This window comes from Nannobrachium achirus, assembly GCF_963921795.1.
Source record: "Nannobrachium achirus genome assembly, chromosome: 8".
Lineage (NCBI taxonomy): Eukaryota > Metazoa > Chordata > Actinopteri > Myctophiformes > Myctophidae > Nannobrachium > Nannobrachium achirus.
Window position 1 is genome coordinate 21097611 of NC_137817.1, and position 25309 is coordinate 21122919.

Consider the following 25309-nt stretch of genomic DNA (forward strand, 5'->3'; position numbering starts at 1 on the left):
CTTGTTTTTTTTATAAAATATTTTCGAAACATTTTTATTTTAGCATCCGTTTTTCAAGAAAAAGTTGACTATAGCTCCTTTAATGAACCAAACTGAACAGGAAAGAGAACTTAACATATTCAGAGACGATGCTGATGTTTGTCTTTATCATTAATCTTTGCTCAGTTGAAATTTGTTTAGAAAGCAGTTGTACTGTCCATAGCATGGAGTGCAATACATTTGAAACTGATAAGTTTGAGCCCCCAACATAATTTTTTTAGGGTACAAGTGCCTAAATCAAGGTTATCCAGTACAAACGTTCTGCCTGGTGCTGAATAAATAAAGCTCTTTGAAAGCTGTATGTTTAAATAGGAATGATATAACAATTTGTAAAGCTCAAAAGCCTACAGCATAAAAATCATGGACAATCATGGGAATTTAATGAGTTATCACTGTAGCTTTAACAGACAACATTCCTATTTCAAGTACTGTACATGCACTGAATATTGATTTCATGTCCTTCATAGCATTGTCAAATAGTTAAAGGTGGTTAGATTCATAATTAACATTTCAGAGCAATGCCTCTATAGACAGAACTGTGACTAGCACCAGACACTAGGTTGTGGTTAAAAGGAACCTTCAACAATCTGGAGATTGGAGAAACCCCTCATATTAAAACCTCATAAGAACCAGCCACTTCTAGCAATCTACGATACGTTAGAAGTGTCAGAAACCTCGTTAAAAGGTATATCGTCTTGAAATTACCTATGTGAAATGTAGCACTCCCACCTGAATTGCTACACAGTAAAATCATCTGTGATAATGTATCCATTTAAAACTGAAAATGTAACCAAATTGATCCTTACAGTATGTGCCCGTCTGATTAGAGTTAAAGCGACGCTGAGGATTTTACTGTGTAGCAGCCTCACGGTCCTCCAGAGGCCCCCTTTCTTTCTCAAAAGTGGAAAGCTTATCAAACTCAAGTCTATGAACAGCAAGGTCGTGGAACACTATTAACAGTGTCCTGTAGCAACGTGAACACGTGGGATGGAGACTGACGTCAGGCCTTACATAACCATTAACACGTCCTCTGGATCCCACCTGCAAAAAGACACTGGCACTTAAACATTTAAATCCTACGGTGTATATATACTTCGTTTCACCAGGGTCACCCAGGGGTCTACTGGTCCACTCCTTTTACCCTTTAAGCCCGTATCATAGTCGGGTCCGCGGTGGAAGGCTTTACACCGCGGTGTAGTCTTTTCGAGTCTTTTTGAGTCATGAAACTACGTTACACCATTCCTCACGGTGGAGAGCTTTCCACCGTGAGTCCCAACACATCTCTCTGTTTTTACTATCAGACAGACAGGCTCTACACCCTGTTCACTGATTGGTCGAGCTGAACCGGTCTAGACAGGGTGAAGGACTTCACTGTGGGCCGTGACTATGATGGCCTGCACTTATTTTCTGACTTGAGGTGGAAAGCTTTCCACCTCAAATTTGCGGTGGATAGCTCTCCACCGTACACTCTGATACGGGCTTAACCAAATGTCTTCTACTGGCTCAAGACGCGTCGCTCACAACGTCTCATGTTGCGACACTTTGTGAGCTTATAGATTGGCTATTTTCACAGAATGGCCAGAATAGGGATACTAGGGTTCAAAGTATACAAAAACAAACAAAAAGCATTCTCTATGTTACGACACACACATACTTTATAACGTTCAAATCAAATTCTGTCCATTATATCGGAAATATGCCTTGAAGTTGATATGGACGTTGGATCAAGGTTACTTTAAGGTGTTCACGATTGTTCATTCTTTTGTACTATTTCCACAGAGATTGTAGCAGCATTAATAATATTAACTCATTCCCTGCTAGGCCCGATAGTCTAGAGAATATGCTAATGTCCCTCCCTGCCAGGCCTGATAATCCAGAGAATTTCCAGTTTTAGAAAAAAAATAATAATAAAAAAAATCGACCCCAAAAGAATGTAGTAGGCATGATAGCAATCGCGAAATTGCATGTTTAACCCCCATAGCAACCCCATCTTTCAAACATGGCAGCCATCTTTGTTTACATTTTAGGAAAACATAATGGCTGCTATCTCATGAATGCCTGAACGGATTTCCATTCGGATTTTTTTGTTTGAAAGATGTGAGCAATGTGGACACACGTGGTGCATTATCTAGGCATGGGTGTGCATGATCCGTGCACTATGAATTACATGGAAGTCTATGGAGACAGTGGCATATGAGAGTACTAAGGTATTGTTAAATGGCAGGGTATGTGTTAAGGTGTTCATGATTGTTCATTCTTTTGTACTATTTCCACAGAGATTGTAGCAGCATTAATAATATTAAAAATAATCTATATATAAGTTGGAATCTCTGTGTGTGTGTTGTGTGTGTGTGTGTGTGTGTGTGTGTGTGTGTGTGTGTGTGTGTGTGTGTGTGTGTGTGTGTGTGTGTGTGTGTGTGTGTGTGTGTGTGTGTGTGTGTGTGTGTGTGTGTAACTGTCCCGGGCATCTGTTGTCCCAAATGGGAAATTTGTTCTGGCCTGTGGTTGTCCAGAACTGAACATCTAGGAATGTCTGTGTCTTCGGTGACAGACAGACAGACGCACTGAATCTGTGCGTGCGTGCCTGTGTGCTGACCAAATACATTTTTTTTGTTCTTCTCTTTGCAGTGGCAGTTTCGTCTGGTTTCCAGGCAAGAAATTGTTCACACGCCAGAAGGGCGTTTTTTTTTTTTTTTTTCTTTTTTTTTAATTGTTGGAGGTGGAAGAAATAATTCAAGGTGTAGGTATACCGTAGGTATAATTGTTTTCTTTCCTTTTCTTTATTCTTATGCTTTGTTTAGATAGGATAGAAGGGAGACAGGAAATTGCAGGGTGTTGCAATTGTGTGTTGATGTGGTCATTCATTCAGAATACTATTTTAAGAACTCAAGTTATCCACTCAAGACAACTGAAGTCTTAATCCTGAATTGAAGGGAAATAACAAATTGCTCAAAACACATTTTATATAATCTGTCACAATGAGAAGACCGTTTGGCAAATTGCGCCAGAACCTGTCAAAACAAGTTGTCTAAAAAATCTGTTCTGCTTGCAAAGAAAACTGGTAGCAAACAATGATTAGGGGTGTGTGTGTGTGTGTGTGTGTGTGTGTGTGTGTGTGTGTGTGTGTGTGTGTGTGTGTGTGTGTGTGTGCGGAAGCGTGTGCACCTGCGTGGCAAGGCTGACAGTGATAAAACTAAAAGTATCCCTCAGTCTCAATGGGCTGCAGAACCAATGTGATGTCACACTCCAGAATTACCTTGGTAGCATCTTTATCAACACAATACATGCAGTTTCAAGTGTAGAAGAATGCAGCAGCTTGAGCGTGTATTTCATATTAGATGTTACTAAATAAGTAAAAAAATATTTAAGTCGTATAGTATAGTTTATATTATTGACCATTATGTAAGATTCAGATTCAAGAGGGTTTAATTGTTGTCACTCTCTACAGGTAGAGGTGGCACAAAATGTTGGCATGCTCCACAACCTGTGCTAATAATAACAATTAACACATCGGGTGCCCCTGGATTGAGCCCCATTTATCCCCTCTCGCTGCCCAGGCCCACCACCATTGTATTGAATCCGGCCCTGCTGCGTCAATGCATGCGTCATGACGTCACTTGGTCACATGAGCGCAGACAGGATGTTGTTGTGTAACTTTCTGTATGGACCAGTGTTGATCATAACTGTTCATTGCCGATCAAAATGTGGACATTTTGCCACACCCCGCCACAGTTTTAGCCATAAAACAAACATCAGAGAGGGCGTTAAAGATGCGGAAATGCATTGGAGTATATGGAGAAAAACGCGCGATGCACTCAGCGTCGACTTGAAGCGACTAGCGGCTAATGGGCTACATCCATGCGTAGCCCCAACCTAACGGTGAGATTTAAAGTTAATACTGTACATACAGTAAACACGTCAAAACATTGTGGGCCTCCAGCGACATCAAAGAGATTGGCGTGTAGACACCTCGTGGGCATCCCATGAGTTAATGTACATAACAACAAGATTGTTACCACACCATCTATGGGAAGACGGAAGCTATATAAAATTTCGAGCGGAACCTGGTTTTGGCAGAGAAACTGCAATTAGTCCAAGGTGCGAGGGAGAGGATTTTCACTAGTCCTTCAAAGCACTTCATGACCATTTAGGTCAGCACTACCGGGCAGATGCAGTAGTTGTTCAAGACAGGCAGACTGGGGTGGTGTTAAGATTGTTCACCAGTGCAGCATTAGCACTCTCGATCGACTGGTGCTTGTCGTTATAGTCTGTGATTTCCCTTAATCCCTGCCACACACATCATAAGCCACTCTGTTGGAACTGAGATTTCAATTTGTCCTTATAACGCTGCGTTGTCATCTATTACCTGTTGTAGCCTTTTGCACGGCACCTCATATCTCCAGAAACCAGTCCTGCGTTGTAGCAGTACACACTTTCAGACAATGGTTTGAGATTTGAAAAAAAAAACAAAAAAAAAAAACATCACTTTCACCTTGGATATATGACAGCATTCACCAGTGTTGTTAGGAATCCAGTCACCATAGTCATAGCTAATTATTATTAGGCTATATTATTGCCATTTCTTTTGGTACGAAAGGAAAGGATTATTATTGGCTCCACCAGCCAAAAGGCATGGGGAGAGACTACGTTTTTGCCCGTCCGTCCGTCCGTCCGTCCGTCTGTCCGTCCTTCCGCCTGTGAGTGCGCGTGTGTGTGTCCGTGCGTCCGCCCGTTCGTTCAAATTGACCTGTTCTAGCGCCTTCAGGAAGAGAAAAAAGGAGCACTCGTCAAAAAAGTAGTTCAAAATTATATTTGTCTAGGGTGCACAGCTCGGGAAACAATGAACTTAGGACAAGAACGCCAGCACTCACTTCAGAATGAATTCTTCTTGTTTTATTGAAGGTTTTGCCCCAGCAGCCTCAAACAATGAACTTAGGACAAGAACGCCAGCACTCTTCTTCTTGTTTTATTGAAGGTTTTGCCCCAGCAGCCTCAAACAATGGACTTTCGGCCCAACAGGCCTTCCTCGTAACTCAGTTACATGCTGAGGAAGGCCTGTTTGGCCGAAACGTCCACTTGTTTGAGGCTGCTGGGGGAAAACCTTCAATAAAACAAGAAGAATTCATTCTGAAGTGAGTGCTGGCGTTATTGTCCTAAGTTCACTGTTCTAGCGCCACCAGGAAGCCCATTTTTGAAAAGACTAACTTTTGCCCAGTACTCCTACAGATTTTGTCCAAAAATCGGTAGATAGTATCTCTATAGTCATGTGATCGACATGAATCTGTCCGATTTTCTATATTCCATCCTGATTGGCTAAAACTGTCTTCCAAAGTTTGCAGGATTGGTCCGTTTTGAATAAATGCCACTTAAAAAAATCTAATCAGCCTCATGGTGGCGCTATAACAGGCCGATTTGTGTTTTTACCTATAACTCGACTGATCAGTGTACAACCTTGTATGTTCACTCCCTAGATGTCATGTTTTTATTTTATGTGTGGACCCCCCTGTTGCATGCTAATGGGGGTATGCTGTAAATGTATTTATGACAATTAGGTCCAAAGTAAACATACTACAGTATCAACAGGTATACTGTACGTATAGTACATAACAAAAAGTTGTTTTACATATGAAATAAATTAAATTAAAAATCGAATATTATATTAGAAATAATAATTCTTAGAATTCTGTTCTCACTAGATTTTCACAACAGTTTTCAAACCCTTTCAGAGAAACAGTGTGACAAGCTTAAAATGTAAACAGAAGTCCAAATCACTCATTCACGGACGACAATTGCAATTGGCAATTTAATCGATAACATTCCATCATTCGTTGTGAATAAGAATGAACACTCAAGATAAAGAGGTTGAAGTCAAGAGGTTGTGTGTGTGTGTGTGCGTGCATGCATGCAAGCGACAGGCTAAATCATTCATGACACAATGTGAGAAGAGTGTGATGAGCCGACAAAGGCAAATCATCAGCAGTATTGCACATGTCTATGCTTCATCAGAAATGAGATGGGACAGATATATAGATATACGTATGATGGAGAGAGAAAAAAAGAGACATAAAGACAGAGAGAGTGAGATCCATTAGCTGTAGTACCACTGACCTCTGAACTGGTGGATCATGTTCTGGTGTTTTTCCATGGCCTCCTGCAGGATGGTCTCAGCAGGGTCCATCTTCCAGCGCCACTCCGTGCCCACTGGGTTAGTGTGGTGTCTGGTGACAGGCAGGGGCGTCACAGGGGGGGAGGAAGTGTGACTGAGTTACTAGGGCAGGGCCCAAGGTGGAGGGACCTTGATTATTTCATACTTTAGATATTGAATAATAGCAGATATACAAGCTCACAGCGTGGCACAGAGTGCCGCACTGCGTGGAAATGTGTGCAAAATCTGCAAATCTTTGAATATATGTTTGTTTTGTTTTTTTAAATGGGAAACATACGTTTTTCAAAAAACCTTAGAAGGATTTGAAATATTCAAAGACTTGCACAAACTATCAAGATTTTTCAAATATCTGCTATTTTTCAGTAGTTAAAGCACAAAATAATGCGTAATAATACGTTCCCAGTCTAAATGGGTTAAACCCCCTCCCCCTATGAAGAACATTCATGGGGGGCCCTCAGTGAATCCTTGTACCCAGGGCCCAGAATTTGGTGCGACACCCCTGGTGGCAGGAAATCAGAGTTGGCCATATGGCCTTTATGCTAATTTTAAACTGCTTCCTCCTCAAGGGCCTGCCCCTTAGGAGCTCTACAATTCAACCACCGTGCACTGCTGCTGACAGATTTTCATTGCAAATTGAAACTCTGTCTTGAGAGACTAGGGATGCACCGACACTGCTGCTGTCTCGCTGCTCAATAATGACTCTTCAGTGTTGGTCTATATCCATTAAGAGGGATATTTCACTTTCAAAAAACTAGCTCACTAGCTCACTAACTAGCTCACTAGCTCCAGACAGTTTTTAAGTCGCTCGATTCAGTATTAAGATATTTGCTATTCATGTTATCAGACACGCCCCCTCCCTATACAAAACAACTGTAACTTCAAACTCCATTTTAACCATGTTAATAATTGTAAATGTTAAATAATTGAAAAAAGTAATTGAAAAAACACAGCCCCCTCACGTATCAGGACAGTATGAGTCAACAGAACCAAGGGCGGTGTTTTAATGGAGTTTGAAGTTACAATGGGTTTGAATAGGAAGGGGGCGTGTCTGATAACATTTATATCAAATATCTAAATACTGAATCAAGAAACTTGAAAACTCTGGGGTGTTCACAAAAGCCTGAGTAGACGATAAATTGACCCAAAATGTTTTGAAAGTGAAATATCCCTTTAAAGCAATGAGTCAGAGCAGTGCTCAGTATGTGTTCCTGATTAAAGTTAATTAGTTACAGTTGGTATTTAATTAATTACATACAGTATATGTGAGAATAAGATAACTTGGTGTTAATATCAAATTGAGATGTTATGAAGGGAAATCCAAAGCTGAAAATAAACCATGACGGCCATTCGGGGATCCACCCCAAGAAACTAAATGTGTTAGATATAAAAAGGTTAGCTACAGGTTAACTACACATTTCTTCCTCTACTCAGATGTTCCCAGCAACTTCATACTGGTTGAATAGGAGTTAAAGCAGGGTGTGGCACATAAAACACTATGGGCAGGTTCATACATTCTGTGGCCTGACATAAGCCTGACTGTGAACGCTTTTATTATGACCAATTAAGCCAGACAAGCCAAAAAATATAAAATCAATCTAAAATCAACCAGTGATGGCCAATGCCATTTAAGCTACAGTAATGCATTTTGGCTGTGTGTCTGATTGACTTTCCATAAATTAGTTTACTCAGTTTATCACATACAGACACAGAAACTGCCATTGCCAATCCAATGTAGTGCCACACTTACGGCTAGAGGCCCATGGGTGACAACACCACTTTTCCATGGCTTCTCAGATGGATAACCCAAAAGAGAATGGCATATCCTTAGTGGCAGGGGGAATTTGGAGGAGGGTGGCATGTTCCCTCGCCCTGTCTCGCCTTTGTCAAAATGAATTAGCCTCCACCTTTTCCTCCTCCCCATTATGCAGGGCATTAGCCTTCCATCCCTTAATCACCAACATGGTTGAGAAAGAAAGCATTACTCAATGACAGAGTGATTTTAATTAGCAAACATGAAATGAAGGAGTTCGGTTAGGGATTTATACCGTTATACTGCAGCTGTAGGTACATTAATTAGGGAAAGAGAACAATATACTACATCCTGGTTTATTAGACCATGTGCAGAGGAAACATTTTTGGGTCTGGATCTGGGTTGTACAGGTCAATCAATCAGCCATCGGTGTTGGCAAATAACTTAATTGTGAGCTGATGCGTCCAGTACTTGACTGGACGCATCAGCTGAGGCACAAAAATCAATCTCGTCTAGGGTTGAGATTTTAATCATTCTGGTTCCTTACCGATTCACTCTTAACGGTCCGATTCCTTAGCGGTTCCCTTTAACGATTCTATAGGGGGGGTTCCAAATGTGTCTGTATGTCAGTAACTCTGAGAGTTATGGTGGTCCTTGAAATTAAAACATTTTAGAACCACTGGTAATGAACAGTAATTGCATATAGCAGACGTGAAGAAGTCCACAAACTAGCTCTGATGGTGTGATAAAAAACGGTTCCGGAAACAGTTCCAAACGTGATGGAAATGATTCCGGTTCCTCAATGTCGGATCCGGTTCCTCCGGTTCCGGATCCCAACCCCAATCTCTTGTCCATTCTTCAGCCACCTACCTCCAGCAGAAGACACACTTGTTAGCGCAGGCCAGGCTGGGAGTCGTCTCCATGCAGCGGTGAGACTCGATGCCATAGAAAGTGTGCTTGTAGCAGCCTCCTCTGCCTCGTAGCATAGACTAGCATGAAGAAACAACACACTTTGTTGGCTTTGTGGATTTCATTTGTCACAAAAGTCTATAACAGTATGCTGCAAGGCATTTGATACCCTACCTTGGTCCAGCGGCAAAGTTTCACTCCTGAGTGACTTCCAATTAGTTTGTATCCTGCACAGATAAAGAGAAAAAGTCATTAAAAAAACTTCACAATCTGTTGCTGAACAATACCAATCACACGTTTACATGATAAGATAACCAATGTGTAAATACACAGACAGCGCAGATACACTTTTGACCGCAACAAATAACGTAAAAGCGATGTGCTTATGGGCTTGGCTCATTGCTATCAGGGCTGCTGGGGTCTGCTGGGGAAACTCATGGACGACAGGGGAGATTCTGCAAAATAGACTCCATGGCAAGTCATTTGGGACAGTATGTGTCATTTAGTCTGGAGTTGTCCTTTAATGTGCATGTCCGAGGTTGGATAATACATGGGCAACGACAAATGCCTGGTGTGCTTTATGATGACAAAATAGCATTTTATCAACAGTTAATAATTTACATTACTGTCAACGAGCAATTCTTCAGGCAAACAAAATGCTATAATCCAGCTGAGATTACAGTGTGTGGAGATAGCTGGCCCAGGTACACTCAAGTTATTGCTTACACAATGTTACTGTTGGCATGCCTCCATGTTGAAGGTTATTTTTTTACAGTTTTAGTTCCTTTACACACTGACTCTTACAATGTCTTGTCCTCTGTGAATTATATATAATAATAAAAAAATAAAACATCATGTTTGGCAGCTGTTTTTTCCATGTTTGACATGGCAGCTCCTTAACTAGCAAGTCGCTGGTGGTGACAATTCAACATACAAAGTAACTTTAGTTGTGCTGGTTTGCCAGCTCTACATAAGATATGGCTTAAGTGTGATCTGATGGAAGGATGCTTACATGATAATGATTTTTACAGTTGTTTGGCTGAGAAACCTGCAAAAAGAGATACTGTATGCATCTACTTTAGGCAATTCACTGATAGGACTATTTTTCAAGTGTCTGCTCAAGGTTTATTACCCAAACAGGATAAATAAGTAATGAAGACTGACAAGAGGCAGAAAACAACATTTTCTCCTTTACGCTTTCACTTTTAATAGTTCCTGGTACTCAAAGACTTTTTACTGGCAACACAGAAAATCATAAAGTCGGTTGACAGCTGGTCGGTGAAAGTTTTGGTCATAATTCCCTATTCATAGATTGTTATGCAACCGTGGGGATTCATTCAAAAAGTGACTGTTAATTCCTTGTGTCAATTATGTTTGTATCAGCAGTCAATTCGTATTTTTTTCAATGCCACACGCTTTGCAAGACCTCTGTGAGAAGACAACACAAGGCAGTGGGCTCTGGGCTGTCTACAGTAGGCTTGTCTCTAAATGTAGAGCAATATAATATGTTCACCAATAAGAACACTACTTTCAAGCACTTCTTGATTTGCAGAAAAATATATATTTTTAGATGCAAAGATGATCATCTACGTACAGTGCAACTTTGACGAGTTGGCATTTCAGTTTGGAGCATTGGCTTGTGACAGTGAACTGAATGCCTGCAATTAACTAGTACCAGTATATCCCATAGGGTAGAGCTTCACCCTATGAGATATACCCATAGGGTGGAGTGCTCCGACAGTACAATAGAGACACACGGCCGCCTACAAATTCACGCCCCCAATTGACAGTATATTATTCACCATACCCAAAGTGGTGTCGCTGTCTCAATTGTGGGTGTGAATTTGTAGGCGCCCATCTGTCTCTATGCTCCTGTCCCTAGGGAAAGGAGCATTGTAATTGGCTAGTTAGTGGTTTGATCCCATGAGCCAGATGGACAGGCAGGCACCCGTGGCTAGTCCATAGTAGGACAGGTATACCACACCTTGGAGGGATGATTGCTCTGTGATTATTAATTCAACAAAATGATATTGTTGCTTCCCAATTAAAAAAGATATTCGGGAATTGAGGTCCTGATCTCACAGCCTAGCTGCAGACAGACACACAGACAAACGAGACAAGCAAGGCTGAATGAAATATCTCAGCTTGCCTGGCCGAGATAATATATTTGTTAACAGAGTTATTTGTGATAAACTGCTGTTATCATAAATCACACAGCATGGCATTCTTTTCAAATCATTGTCCTGAGTCATCCATCCTACACAGAGCATATCACAGGCTCCAAAGCCCAAAGCATTGCAGGATCTTTGATAACCACTTGTCTTTCTGTGACAGCAAAGGAGGCAAAGTGTACAGACGGAGCAAACTTAGGTTAAACTTCTGCAGTTCAGTGCTGTTGAGTTGTATTAACCTAAGGACTGATATTACACATCCTGTAAGGCTAGAGATAAGGATGTTTTGCACGAATTGCGCGTAGCCCCAAAGGCACTTTCATGTGATAGAAAAATGAATTCATTTAATAGTCTACGACATCCATTTTAATCCAATTTGAAAGATTAGCAAAGCATATGGTATGTGGTTCAAGACTGCATCGAAAGTCTATGGAAGCAGAAGGATTTTCAATTGGCCTTAGTCAATTTGATTTAGAACTTAATTTTGTTGTTGAACCTATTAATTTATTCACCATGTGTATTAGGTAATTTACTCTTGATTAAGTAAATTAAGAAAATTAGCCATATTGGCTAAGCTGGCAAACTTTTTAATATTGTGCACTGTCTCTGAAAACTAAAACGGAATAAAGTAACATATCTTTAACCAATAATTAATTAATTTCTTTGCTAAGTCCATTGAAAGCGTTTTTTTTGAGCTGGCAGTGCATGTCTAGCTTAATTATTTTCTGCCATACAGTTCTAAGTTAAAGACACACTGGCACACTCCTCTTCCCAGTGCCCGAACTTCGTGCTTCAGCACTCCCAACACCAAGAGTTTTTTGCTGCAGCACCCTGGGCGCTTCAAGCTGGACACAGTTCAACTTTTGGAGAGGAGAGACGGACTTCTGATGGCCCTGATTATGTCTGACATCCCGACCCAACGTTGAATGTTACCACACCTCTGAGAAGTTCATGTTTATGTTGTTTCAGCTATGCTACAGTATTTGTGCTAATAGTGCAGATGACAGGACGTAAGAGCAATGAGCACCTAAACGGTTGATACGGTTGATCAGCCAGGGGTCTTCAACGTTTTCAGGCCAAAGACCCCTTAGTTGAGAAAGAGATGAAGCAGGGACCCCCACAACCTTTTCATAGATTCCATAGTTTCATCATTTGACAGCACGATCATCAGTGTATTTTGGATTCCTGTCAATTTGTTTTCAGATATTTAACCATTTGAACCGTCAATACTTAATAAACTTGACCTTTCACTCTGTACTTAGTCTACTGTTTTCCCCCTCTACACCAAAGCTCTTTGCCAAAAATAGCCGATCTACAAGCTCACAACGCATCTGCAATTTTTGGCAAAAGGACCCCCTGTAGTAACTCTGAGGACCCCCTATAGGTCCCGGACACCCTGTTGAAGACCCCTGCAATAGATTCTAACAGTGCAGACACACTGTGTGCGAGTGCCATGGACATGATATCCAATTCCAAAGTGCTCCCCAGCTCAAAATGCAGTTTTGAGAATTGAAACTGGTGAGATGAATGGTTCTGGACTTTTTTCCCCTGATACATTGTTCAACTTGGGAAAATAATAGGAAGCTCCGATATCAGGCTAGAACTAACAGTGAGTGGTCACCTTGAGTGGTCAATTAGAAAGCCTACTGTAAACTGGAATCAGAAATATCTAGATTTGATGATTCTTTCTTATTATTTTTGTATTATTATTTTTTAAACAAAGGTAGCAATTGAAGTGAATGTAATACCAGTGCCAATGTGTCTAATTAAAGCAGCACGTCTATACTGTATACTGACGCCCACCAGGAGTGATTTCATCAAGGGTTTGCAACCGTGGGAGAAAGGCAGAGGGGAGAAAGGCTCCTGGGACTGGACTGTGAGTAGCAGAGGAGGCAGAGGGGGGTAATTGGACTGCGCTGCATCATTAAGCGTCGTTAGACTCCACAGCTCCATGCTTCTCTACATGCAGGTTAGGAGCCCATCTCAGCTACAGGGAACACATTTCTCTTAGAATGGGGGGAAGGCTGCAGTGCAGGATGAGATTTAATTTAAAAACAAATGTGTGTGAAAACAAAGCGGTAACTGAGAAAGATAAGGCAACTATAAAGCGCAACTATAAAGGTGGACACATGTTTTTTTGTTTTTCTCACATGGGATGCTTAAGTAATTAGCATTCGAGATTTCGAGCACAGCGAACAAAGAGGTTTGATGGATTACAGAAAATCCCTTATAGACTTTAGGTAAATAGAGCTGGGGAAAATAAACCCCCATGCCAATCAATACTTTTCAGCAAGACACATTCAATGTAAATGGTAGAAAGCATTTACAATGCATATTACATTCATCATGTTACACACGTTCACACACCAATGGGATGGGAAACCATGGTCATCAGCTCCAGTTAGGGCAGGGGTATCAAACTCATTTTAGGTCAAGGGCCGGACTGGGCAAAATACGACTTAATGCGGGCTGAACGAGTTGTGCATATGCAAATGGATGTGCATGTTGCCTTAGTTTCTTTTCTCATGTGTCTCTATAACTACACAGTTTCAGAAGATTGCTTAGCAAGCATACCATTTATGATTGGGATTACTTACAGTAATAGACATGAAAGTTGTGATGAAAGACACAAAACAACAACACTATATGTTGGTAGCGACAACCTTTCCATGAATAAACCATTTGAAATGTAACATTAGCAGACACTGATGTAGAAATAACAAATCAAATTGTAAATGTAAGCTACACCATTGCACCTAATTTTAAATTAATTAAGATAACGTTTTCCACCTGATTTCTTGAATCATGGCTCGACTCCCTGTATCCACCTGTTTCCACGAGAATTTACTGTAGCATTATCTGTGGGACACTTCCGGAGAACAGCTGACATACAAGCTCACGTCGCGTCGCAGATGCAACCGTTGTGAGCTTGTAGATCACACTCGGCCGCTGCGCCGGAAGCTGCCGCACACCTTTTGCGCAATGCACGATGGGACGTTGGAAAGTTGTGGATAGACTACGCCCGTTTCCGCCTGACAATATTTTCCATCATTTCGCGTTTTCTTCTAAACACACTTTTTGCAACCAAGTATGAATAGTTTTTACATCATTTCCCCTGCAGGTTCCTCATGTCCTAAAGTCTGCAACCCACGACTGACACAGCCCTGGATAGGCAACTCTAGCCTGGCTTCGCCAGACACTAATGCAGCTAACTGCCCTCCTTGTTTTAACATGGGTGGATTGTCTAGCTGAGCTAGGCTAAGGCAACTCAGCCTGGTGGAGATCCGTTGTCCAAGGAGTGGACTTTTCTAGGTACTGGATGCAGACATTCCTCTCCTCTGATAAAACATGATATTTGTAAGCCCAATTAAGCCTCAGCTGTTACTCACCTTGCTTGGTCAATGCTTCCCTCAGGGAAGGGGTAATCATCTCTCTTCTCTCTGTCTCTTCTTTGCCCTTCTTCACCCCATTCAACTTGGATAACTTCACCATATGCTCTTCTCCTTGCCTCTCAATTTTATTCTGTAGCAGACAAAAACATCAGGTGCAGTTTATAAAATGATGTAATTTTACACTTCAGACTTGCTTTTATTGTCCTAATTGAACACACTGAGGTTTCTGAATAGCAATTGTTTTTATTTGCCTTTTTATTTGCCTATTTGACCACTATTTGTGGTTTCTGAATGCAATAGTTCTGTGATGTCATCGATATCAATGGCAAGGTCCTTGACTTTGAAAATGCAACTCATAGAAGTTGGCTTCGAATAGAGCCACACCAATATTGGTCGAAGTAACTTTTTTGACGATCAGTATCATCAACTATACAGCCGATGTGGCCACATTTTTAACCACTTTCAACCCGGAATACAGGTTAAAAGTGTATATCTGGGTTTTTAAATGTTTTGATTAATTTGGTTGTTAAGTAAAATAATGTTCAGCTTATGTGTTTATTATGTATTTCTAAAAAAGTTAGAAACTTGAATAAAATCAAATTGATTGATTGATTTTTTACAAAATATCACACATTACATTGGTGGTCTATGATCGAAATCAGGATTTGACGAAAAAATGTAAAAAACAAAAAATCAATTGGGCTCTAGCTTTGAGTCACTGTGTGACAATATTATATTTCAATGTCCCCACCAGAACAATGCTGATAAATGGAGACTTGTTTTAGGCTATTGCCCTGCAACTTAATCCATTAATCACCTGCTCCTCATTCTGAAGTGCCACTACGGATTCAATTAATGTGAGGTAAGAACTCAATGTTCCATTACCTTAGGACAGAGGTTCTCAAAATGGGGTCTGGGGACCCCCAGGGGTCCTTAAGGGAGTCCCAGTGGGTCCCCAGCAAAATGAGGAAAACTTTAAACATTTATGCTCTTTTTTCAGCTATTCGAAAATAGCTGATCTACAAACTCACAACAAATAGCACCGTGTGGCACACATTGTGAGCTTGTAGATCTGCTACCATTTAAAACATCTTCTATTATGTAGGGGTCCTACAAAATCTTTTCAAATGGGTGTCCGAGGCCAAATACAAATCAAGTTGGGTGACATGAAAACAACAGAAAAGTGAGTTACAAAATCAAGACATTAGTGAATGAAACTAACTTTGTTGTGAAATAAGGAAATAATATTCTACCATAAGACGCACATGGGTGCGTGCACATGGCTGCTTTGGCATGTATACCCTTCTGCTGAGCAGGTCGAGTCATCACTGTGATGTCAGAACAGGTCAGCTATATCCATATAATGAGTCCGTGAGGTCAGATGTAGAGGTATTCACCAGGAGATCTAGGTGTGTCGCATTAACCACACTGGTTAGACTGACACAATATGTCCATATATGGGCATTCCCAGATATGGGCTTAATATTGATAGGCATAAAGGGATTCTATTGTATGGGCATTCCCAGATATGGGCTTAATATTGATGGGCATGAAAGGGATTCTATTAGTGTGGTTGGCCTAACAGGGCATCATCAGGGAATCAGATGTACTGTAGAGGTCAGATCCATATATGGAGATCTAAGTGATGATCCAGTCGTCTCCATATATGGATATGATATCCAGGGTTTTATGAGGTTAGTGTTGTGATCTTCGTATATGGATATCCAGGTGATGATAGTCAACAGTCTTGATTTGCAAATTAATTCTGTCTTGGCCATATGGAGCATCCATATATGGGCATTGCCAAATATGAGCTTATTATTGATGACATCAGGGATCTCCATATGATTGCCAGAACAGGCTGTCGAGTCAACAATGTGATGTCACTATGTCACAACAGGTCAGCTATAGACATTGAGGCGTTACCCACTGACTCACTGACGTACGGACAGGATCTGCCGGGTTTCATTTCAGTAAACTGCGACCTACCGTCACATAAAATATGCTCGATTCACTTTTTTTTCAAAACCACACACACCAAAGCAGCAGTGAGTGACTGTATGCTTTCAAAGAACTCCCATAATCAGTGGCTGATGTCTGTGAAGATCAAAGATTTAATAATTCTCTCTCAGGCCGAAGAACCTTTGTACTGTATGTCATAAATAATGCATTTGAATGATATTACCCTGCCTGGTCTATAGTTTAACAAATAGCAGTTACTAGGTAGATATAAGAAAACTGTTTTAAATTAACAGCAATCTGACATAGTGAAAATGAAACGGCATAATATTGATAGTCAAGTTAGGACTCAAGAAAAGGTTGACAGCCTGATTTATTTTTACATTTCTGTTGCATATTACAACTGTGCAACAATTATATCTCTCTCCCTGTTTGTTTTCTGAGATTAAGAACTCCCTCCAGGTCAATCTGCTACTGCTACACCACCAGATGGAAATAGCTATTCCATGTAAACCCATGCTTACAAGAGATATGCTTTTCACTGACAACACAGAAGATTGATGAATTGCTGCCAGAAAGTTTCCTTGAGTATGAATAAACAGCTTTCACAGAGGTATGATGAACGACCAGCCTTGGAGATTAGCGATTAGCCAGCTAATGGCCAATTAATGCACTGCCACCTCTGTCTACAGCGATCTAAAGGTCATGTTCCAACTGCAGCAGTGCTCTCTACCACCAAACTGATATTTTGTCATCAGCAGATATTGTCTATGAAAATAAACTGTGGAGTGTGCTATGAATGACGCTGAAATCACATTAAATTGTTTGCACCTGTCTGACCACTGTTACAACAAGTAGGTTGGGAGTTACATAAAATGAAAACTGTCCATATCTGCTGAATATCGAAGTTCTACTTTTCCACTTTGATCCTATGGCACATTGCATTGTATGAGATCATTTATATGCAGGGCATCCTCCCTTCTGTTGTTTCTGGTTTAGCTGGAGGACAGTGACAAATGTTTGTCAATACAAAATGACCAACTTTCATGCTTGAGATAACATTTTATACTTTAATTGATTCTAAAGTCAATTGGTGTTTCAAATGAGGTTAGCAAAGAGTAGAGATTTTAAAGTGCCAATCTAGAACTTATTACCCTGTCTGTCTACCTTTATTACCCATGGAAGAGTAATGTAATCAGGCCGACTTGAGTCGCGACAACACGCGTGCATGTGTGTGTACAACTCAAGAGCATATGTGCCGATTTTCATGGAACTTGATGGATCAGGAAGCTGCCATTACTAACTTTTGGGTTAAGAAGGTCAAAGTTCAAGGTCGCAATTAAGGTCAGAGTAACATAATAATAGGTCATATCTTGGGAAGATACAGATGTAGATGCAGAACAAGAGATGTTGGTGTGGTCAAGGTTTAAACGCCCAGGTGCCTATTTAAATAACTTGTAGCATGTTCAATAGAATTTCAGTTTCACTTACATGTCAAATATACTGTAGTCTCTCAAGAACAGCCGAACTGATTGAGCTCCAGGATCAACCTTTTCCTTGACGATGGCTAGCGAGATTGAATATACTGTAATTGCATTTTCAAATTGAATGCTTTAAGGACCATCTTCAATACACGTCAACGTCAATTCATATCTTCGGTCACATAGACATTTCCCCTTAATGGCTTTAGACTTTTTACATTGTGCCCAAAGTTATTAAACTTGGGTATGTCATCCAATTTATTATGAGTCCTATATAAAAGCTGGAAGATGGACAATTCCTTGGCAATGAATGGAGGCTCTACACTCACCAACAGTGCTGAAACCACAAACGGTCCAATGCAGAGGGAAGCAACAATCATCCTTGGCAAGCTGTAAATCCAGCATTTGACCCTGATTTTGTTGCTTTATAATGCAGAACAAATGGACCAGGCAACAATTCAGTTCAATTCAGGCCCTGTATACAGCACTCTGTCCACAAATGCATGTCCGGTGCATCTGAGCATGACCTCAGGTGTTTGGCTTCAAAGCCCATCTGTCTCTAGCTGCTTATCAACCAGACACCGGTGTACTTTTTGCCTTTCGCCTGGCTGAGTCTGAACCGTGGTAGCTATCTAATGGCTCTATCGGCCCCGTGCACCTGGGGTAGCTGCTAGAGCGGCTGAATGTGTCCGACATCACCCAGCGTCAACTGCACTTATGAAATGAATTCCGCACCCCTGGCCCTGACAGCCACAGTCGTCCCTCAGATGAGCAGCTCCTTTGTTGAAAGGGGACAGCATGATTAAGTATAAGCCATCATACTGTGTCAGAATCTTCTCTGGTTCCATTCTGAAACAGTATTAGGCAGGTGCCAACTGCATCCCGTCCCAGCAAATAGATGGTTTGGTGCTTTGCTGTGCGGGGCGTAAAGGTGGATGTCATAGGCAGGGGTGAGGTGCCAGTGGAGCTATGTGAAGCGCCGTACCACTAGCTTTGAAGCTGCACGCCACGCACGCCGGCACATGAACCATTGGCTGTTCTCACACCTCGCAAACAAAACCTGCTGATCAACCCTGAGTGTCACAGCTTGAATTAACAGCAATAACCAACCTGGCTGATGGATTCGTGAACGGAAAGTTTTCAGGCATCGGAAAATGCATAATTATGACAACCCTAGCCCTTTCTGACTGTTTCAGGGCTATGACAACCCTAAAGTTTTCCCATTTTGCAAGTAGGAATACAGTTTGATATATTATGGTTAATAAATACGCCTACATATTTAAAGAGGTTATTTCAAACTGCGATCGCTCAAGTGCGTGACCGATCCACTAGCTCAAAAATCCACAGCACACCACTGGTCATAGGTCATAGTCTGTTTACATTAATCAGAGTAGGTGAAGGTTAATCTGCATGTATAAATGCATATGATTTACAGTAGCATTAAAAATCTGCTGCAAACATTCGCCAGTTCTCTCTAGAGAAGAAGTTTGGTGAATTATATAAATTCAAAGCCCAAATCAACTAACAAAGGGACTGACACTTGAAACTTGCCCAGCACAGATGCCCAATGTAACACACTGCATCATGATGGGCAGATTTCTGACAGCATACAGAACATGTAGCCAACAGTGCAACAATCTGTCCCTGTGGTGTATGTGTGTGTGACCATCCTAGTAGCTTTCTGTGTCCAATGTCCATCCTTTGACTGTCTCCCTGATCACTGGCCTGCTGCACTGCCCCACCTCCCCTATTCCTGAGTTGGGCGGTCACGACAATGACATTTTACATGCTGATCATACAAATAATTGAGATTAACCATTTAATTGTTGTTGTTTTTAGCATTGAACAGGACTTTGTGTTATCCGTTTAGCCTTAATGTCTTAATGTACCACGTGCGGTTTACATTTCTGACTAAGAAATCTTGGAAGCAGCCAATGTTGCTACATGATTGCTGCCTTAAAGACTTGAGTCAGGGAAATAAATACCATACACAGTCACACAGTATGCAATAGAGGTGTTATAAGTGCGACATCTAGTGGCCGAATGTTGTATATTGCACCTCTAACTCAGAGTGTACAAACACAACCAAATGAACTAGACTTGTAATAGTCTAGTATAGCCTGTCCATAGTCTCTCCGAAACCGAACTTTTCGTCGGAAAGGTCCGGTTTGACTACAAAATGATGTCACTTGCGACTTCTGAAACGCATTACACCGAATTAGAGTTCGGAAATCTGCACGTCGGAAAGTTGGAAATCTCAGAAGAAAAGTTTGGATTCGGAGACTGGACTGGCCTTTAGGGTCCATTTGGTTATATTTGTACACTCTTTCAAATGGATAAAATTGTGATATCAAACATAAATATGAGCTTTGTTCCATCCAGAACCTCTACAACAAATTAATTTCACCCCTACTTTTACTGTTAAGTATTTTTAAGGTGTGAAAATAGTCTTTCCGATTCTGATTCAGTCTACAAATCTCCCAAAAGGAAATGCATGTATTCTTTTTTTTTTACCTTAATTTTTATCCCACGATTTTGCAACCCATTTTCACCCAGTGCCAATTGCCTATGTAATCCTGGGCTCTGCTCTCCCTCTGCCACGCCTGGGGAGACAACGGACTAACCTCATGCTTCCTTCAATCCATGAGTAGTCCAAGTTGTTTCTTTTCACCTGACAGGGGGGATTTCCCCGGGATGGACGTAGCGCGTGGAAGGAACACGTTATTCCAACCAGTTCCTTTCCCCTCCATCAAGCGCCCCGGCTGGCCAGGGGGAGGCCTTATTGAGACCAGGATTACTGCATGTTTTTGTGAAGGTATCAACCCTAGGAGACACGGGGAGAACATGCAAACTCCACACAGAAAGGCCCTATCGCCGACCCCACCTAGGGTGTGGGCGCTGATGACGCGGAGGAAATGCATGTATTCAGTATATAACATATCCCCACTGGCAAAAAAATATATTACAAGAGGGGGGATATCAAAAGCAGAGGAATGGATAGATTCTACCCAGAGAATTAAACCCTGGATGTAACCAAATGAAAACAACAGGCCTGTGTACATCAGTAAAGAGGGCTGGTTGAAGGATGGCTGCAGGTCAACAACCGCACAAAGCAACATTTTGAGTCCGTCCGCACAACATAATGACACTGTTGTTCAGCACACACAACACTACTCTACTCTACTCTACTTGAGGCACTACAGCTGTATTATCTCCTCCATTAGGGCTATCATTAATACTATTAGCTATACCACTGTGTTTATTTGATGGTACTGCCGAGTTGACAACAAGCAGATAGATTTTGTTGATGTAGCACAGCCCGTGTTTGCCCATTTTATATTCAGATGAAAGGAAAGGCAAAACTGAGATGCCGTTTTGTTATGTTTTAATCTACACCAAGTGTCAGAAAACGTTAGCCACTGCTTATTTTAGAAATAATTAATATTTCCATGGCATACTGAGATGTTTGGACAAATGCATGGTCACCAACAAAGAACAAAGAGGAATAGTGTGTGAGCCGTTATTCTGGTTCCTGGCTTCATGGTCAGTGCATACACTGTTTTAAACCATATATACTGTATTTGCCTGAAGAAAAGTTGACATAAATCTGAATTGGTCGTCATCCCTGCAAGCTAAAAAATATAAAATGCATTTTACAAAAGGCTCATCTTCTTTTACTTCTTGGTCCCTCTCAAATGCCAATGTTGACCTCCATTCCTCCATCAGGAAAATAAGCTAAAACCATCAAACTCCAGCCCAGGAAGCTATGCAGCCCCAGTAAAGATCCATTCAACTCACTTCTATTTGGCAAAGGTCCTGCTGGCCAATGCGCAAATAACAACAATGGCTTTACAAATGGACTACTTATGCAGTTGCCTGTCACTAGCGGAGTAGTCCTTTCTGGGCCCAGTTTATATATACCAATAAAGTGAACATTTATGTAAAGTCAAGTGAGGAAGTAATGAAAATAAGTGTATATTGACAGCTGGCACAATAACCCAGCCAAAAGATCAATATCAGGTGGCCAACTTGGGGTTTGTAATCTACCTTTTGATTGCAGTTTCCTACTGGCCAGCTGATCACAGCAGGTTTCTGAAGAAGATTTGCACAATAGGCAAAACATATATAATGTACTTTTTTAAAGGTCAATGGACATCTAATTATACTCTTTCAGTGGAGGCTGAAAGCATAGCTGACATAAATTAAGTAATAAGTCCACTTATTCTTTTCCCCAGCAACCCAAATGCTTGAAAATAATTGTTTATTTTATGTACTGTATGTAGTAGTCTATGTACTGTATGTACAGTAAGTTAAGTATGTATTAATTTGTTTGACACTATTGGGTGGTTTTTTCACTGTTTTCACCTGCTGACAAAATAACTTGAGTACTGTCTGTCAATGAAATCTGCTTATCACTTGGAATTGTTTCCTTTGTTTCTATCATGCTGTGGAAACATACTTATTACCCAGAAGATTCATTTAAATAAGTTTGCATCATATCACTTGGTAATTCCAGAGAAAACAAGTTATGGTTTCATGTGGAGATCTCACATGTCACAGCATTTTTAAAGGCTCTCCAACAGCAAGTTATTTCCTACAGTACTAAGTAATTTGAGTTCAATATATCCGACTGAAATAAGAGTCTCTGACATCACCTAGTGGTCAAACACAGTAATGCTCACAGAGCTGAAGTAAGGCATCTCAGCCACTAAATACTGTACAAGTAGAAGAGAACCAACTTGATACCATTAACACCAACTTATGAGCTATAATCAGAGCTCACAGGAGTTAGAATGATCACTATGAAGACATGAAAATAAGTAATAATGTAATATTTCTCTACGATATATTCCAATCTGTCAAAGTAGAGTATATCTGTCAAAGTAAGAGTTAATTTTTTCTTCATATTTAATTTGGAACTTGACTCAATACTTGTCTTTTGTAAAAGTAAATGTATAACATAGTAAACTAATATAAATTATACACTCTCAGAGTATAGTTAAATGTGATGATTGTCATGTGTATTGTGGTTCACTAGTGAAAGTAACATTTATTTTTTAAACAACTTTTTTGAGACAATTCTTTTCTCCCCATGTGTTTATTAGTCCCTGTCACTGAGAATTGGTTGGTCCGAGGATGAAGTCAACCACAGGTCTCCTCCGACACACATGGAATCACAAGCCTTTTTTTGGTGAGAAAGTTCACCAGGAGTATATAGTTCCAGTGTGGAGGAGCACGCTGTCCCTCCCAGTTGAGTCACTAGTGCAGAACGGCCTCCCTTGCCAGCTGCCCACCCACAAACACAGCCAAACTGTGTTTGTTGGAGCGCCCAGCCAAGCTGGAGGTATTTGTTTCCCCATAGTGGTGGGCAGGAACTTAACCCCTAAGCCACCGGACACTCCCTCAATTACTTCCTTTGACCTTACAGAATTGCCTTCGCAGCGTCAATCACATTCTGCTTCTTCTCAAATGCTTTGTAAAGGACATTGTTTCCCACAGGTGCAAAGGTTATCTCAGTTATCTGTGTTGATGAGATGCGGAACAGAACTTGCAGAATCAAACAGAGTAAGCACTGGTAAGAATCGAGTGTACCTGTGTTACAAGAAACACAAAACATGATCACCTTAAAAAAAATGCTCATTTGATAGTTTTGGGCAGACCAATATTGTCATGGATTGACACAAATATGCATGGGAGCAGAAATAGCTATGGTAAATCCATGTCTTCATGAAAAGGAAATTAAACAGATAAAAGTTGAGAGTTAATCCCAACCATTATTGAAGACATGGTTAAAAAATACTCACCTCAACATCATCTGACTTTCAAACTGTTAACTTTAACATCTCAGAACTTTATACCTTCATAGAAGGGCTTGCAAAAGGGCCTGTCAAAACTGCCTGGATCTCACAGCATGTGAGATCCAATGTCTGCCATCACATTAAACATGCAGGAGACAAGACAGCCCTGGAACAATATTTACTTTCCTTGCCTTTTTGAGGTTCTACTCCTGAAATCCATCCCAGATTGCAAACATAAACTTTGCCTTGAAACATTATGCATTCATGAGACAACAAAAAAACTTTAGGGACAAATAGAAGTGTCTCTCTCTAGATGTTTTTGCACACAAAAGGGTGTTTGCACAGTGTATGGCGAATGTCCCAGAGGTACTGCAAAATACATTGATGCTGCTGCCAAGTCAGACAGACAATTTGAACACTAGAGCAGCTACATTACTTACTTTGACCTCTCTCATGGATTTCCTCTCTCTCCCTTCTATACAGAATGATATAGCAAGGGGCAACACATCCTGTACCTTTTCACCTCTCCTTTTTTATCCTTTTTAGTCACACATTCCTCACAAGTGTGTGAAGTGGGCGTCCACAGCTGGCTCTTATGCTGTCAATAATCCACTTGTCACCTACTGGAGTCTGCTGTCTGGTATCAACCCGGCTGCCACTTCTCTCCCTCTAATGAAACCAATCGTGCTAGGCTAGAGGAGGCACTAGAGGCTTAACACCACAATGGGGTTAATGTTAACCACTTATTTGACCAGGTCTCCCTGGGCACTATACTTGGTATTGAGAGGAAGACCTACACGCTTCTATAAGCAAATGGTGAGCTTGTTGAATGTCTGCCCGCTGAGCAGGGACACTAGCGTCCATGTGGTTGATGGATAAGCATAATATCTGCGCACAAACCTTGGCTTTCTTGAGGCCGTTGATTATGTTGCCCAGGTCCTCTACGTCAACTACAGATCTATTCTCATCCACGGCAGAAGACTCCTCATCACTGCTGGACTCCAGCTGTTCCTCCTGCGGGGAAAGGGATAGATAGGGAGAGGTAATTTAAACGAAAGAGAATTGAAAAGTGAACAACACTCGGTGAAGAGGGTGGGATGAAAAGAGAGAGAAAATAAAAGGTTGAAAATATGTGACACTTCCCAAGCTTCCTATGGAATGGTGCCAGGCCTTTCAAGTTTCACAGAGACACATCCTCTGAAAAAGAGGTTTATGATTGTTTACGGGAGTCCATATGGAACCCATTATATTTCATGTCATTATCTTTCATTGGGAAAGCATATGCATATTAATTGCATTTCTAGGATTTTATCACAGCATGAGCCCCACTGAAAGATTTTATGTCCACATGTGCTGAAGTCAGATTAAATGTGTGAACAGTAGGTAGATAAATCACACAAAAGTTTTCTCTACTACTCAAGTTACACAGAGTTACACAAGAACACCCCTGCTGACAACTTGCACTTCCAGTTTTGTCTCAGAATCTTGGCAATTCAGCAGTTCTGTGATGTCATGTGTGATTATAGCATAAATTATTTGGATAAGTAGGTTATGTGTACTGTGAAAATAAGTAACAGTCAAGTCCTTGCCTTTGTCAAAACTTCACCACCCCAACTCATAAGATTAGCTTTGATAATTAGAGAT

General features: G+C 40.9%; 1 protein-coding gene across 2 annotated transcripts in view; it reads right to left on the bottom strand.

Annotated features, from left to right (window-relative positions):
* tyw1 (tRNA-yW synthesizing protein 1 homolog) overlaps positions 1 to 25309 on the bottom strand; it is a 78529-nt gene that overhangs the window by 47863 nt on the left and 5357 nt on the right. The window contains exons 7-11 of one of the 2 annotated variants that reach the window (XM_080731305.1): positions 24566 to 24679; positions 14425 to 14557; positions 9039 to 9091; positions 8826 to 8944; positions 6148 to 6257 (exon numbers count right to left, since the gene is read on the bottom strand). In XM_080731305.1, the coding sequence (XP_080587431.1) occupies positions 6148 to 6257; positions 8826 to 8944; positions 9039 to 9091; positions 14425 to 14557; positions 24566 to 24679 (529 nt within the window). Of the gene's footprint in view, positions 1 to 6147; positions 6258 to 8825; positions 8945 to 9038; positions 9092 to 14424; positions 14558 to 20491; positions 20573 to 24565; positions 24680 to 25309 lie in introns of those variants that run through there. The other variant, XM_080731306.1, reaches the window with a different exon arrangement.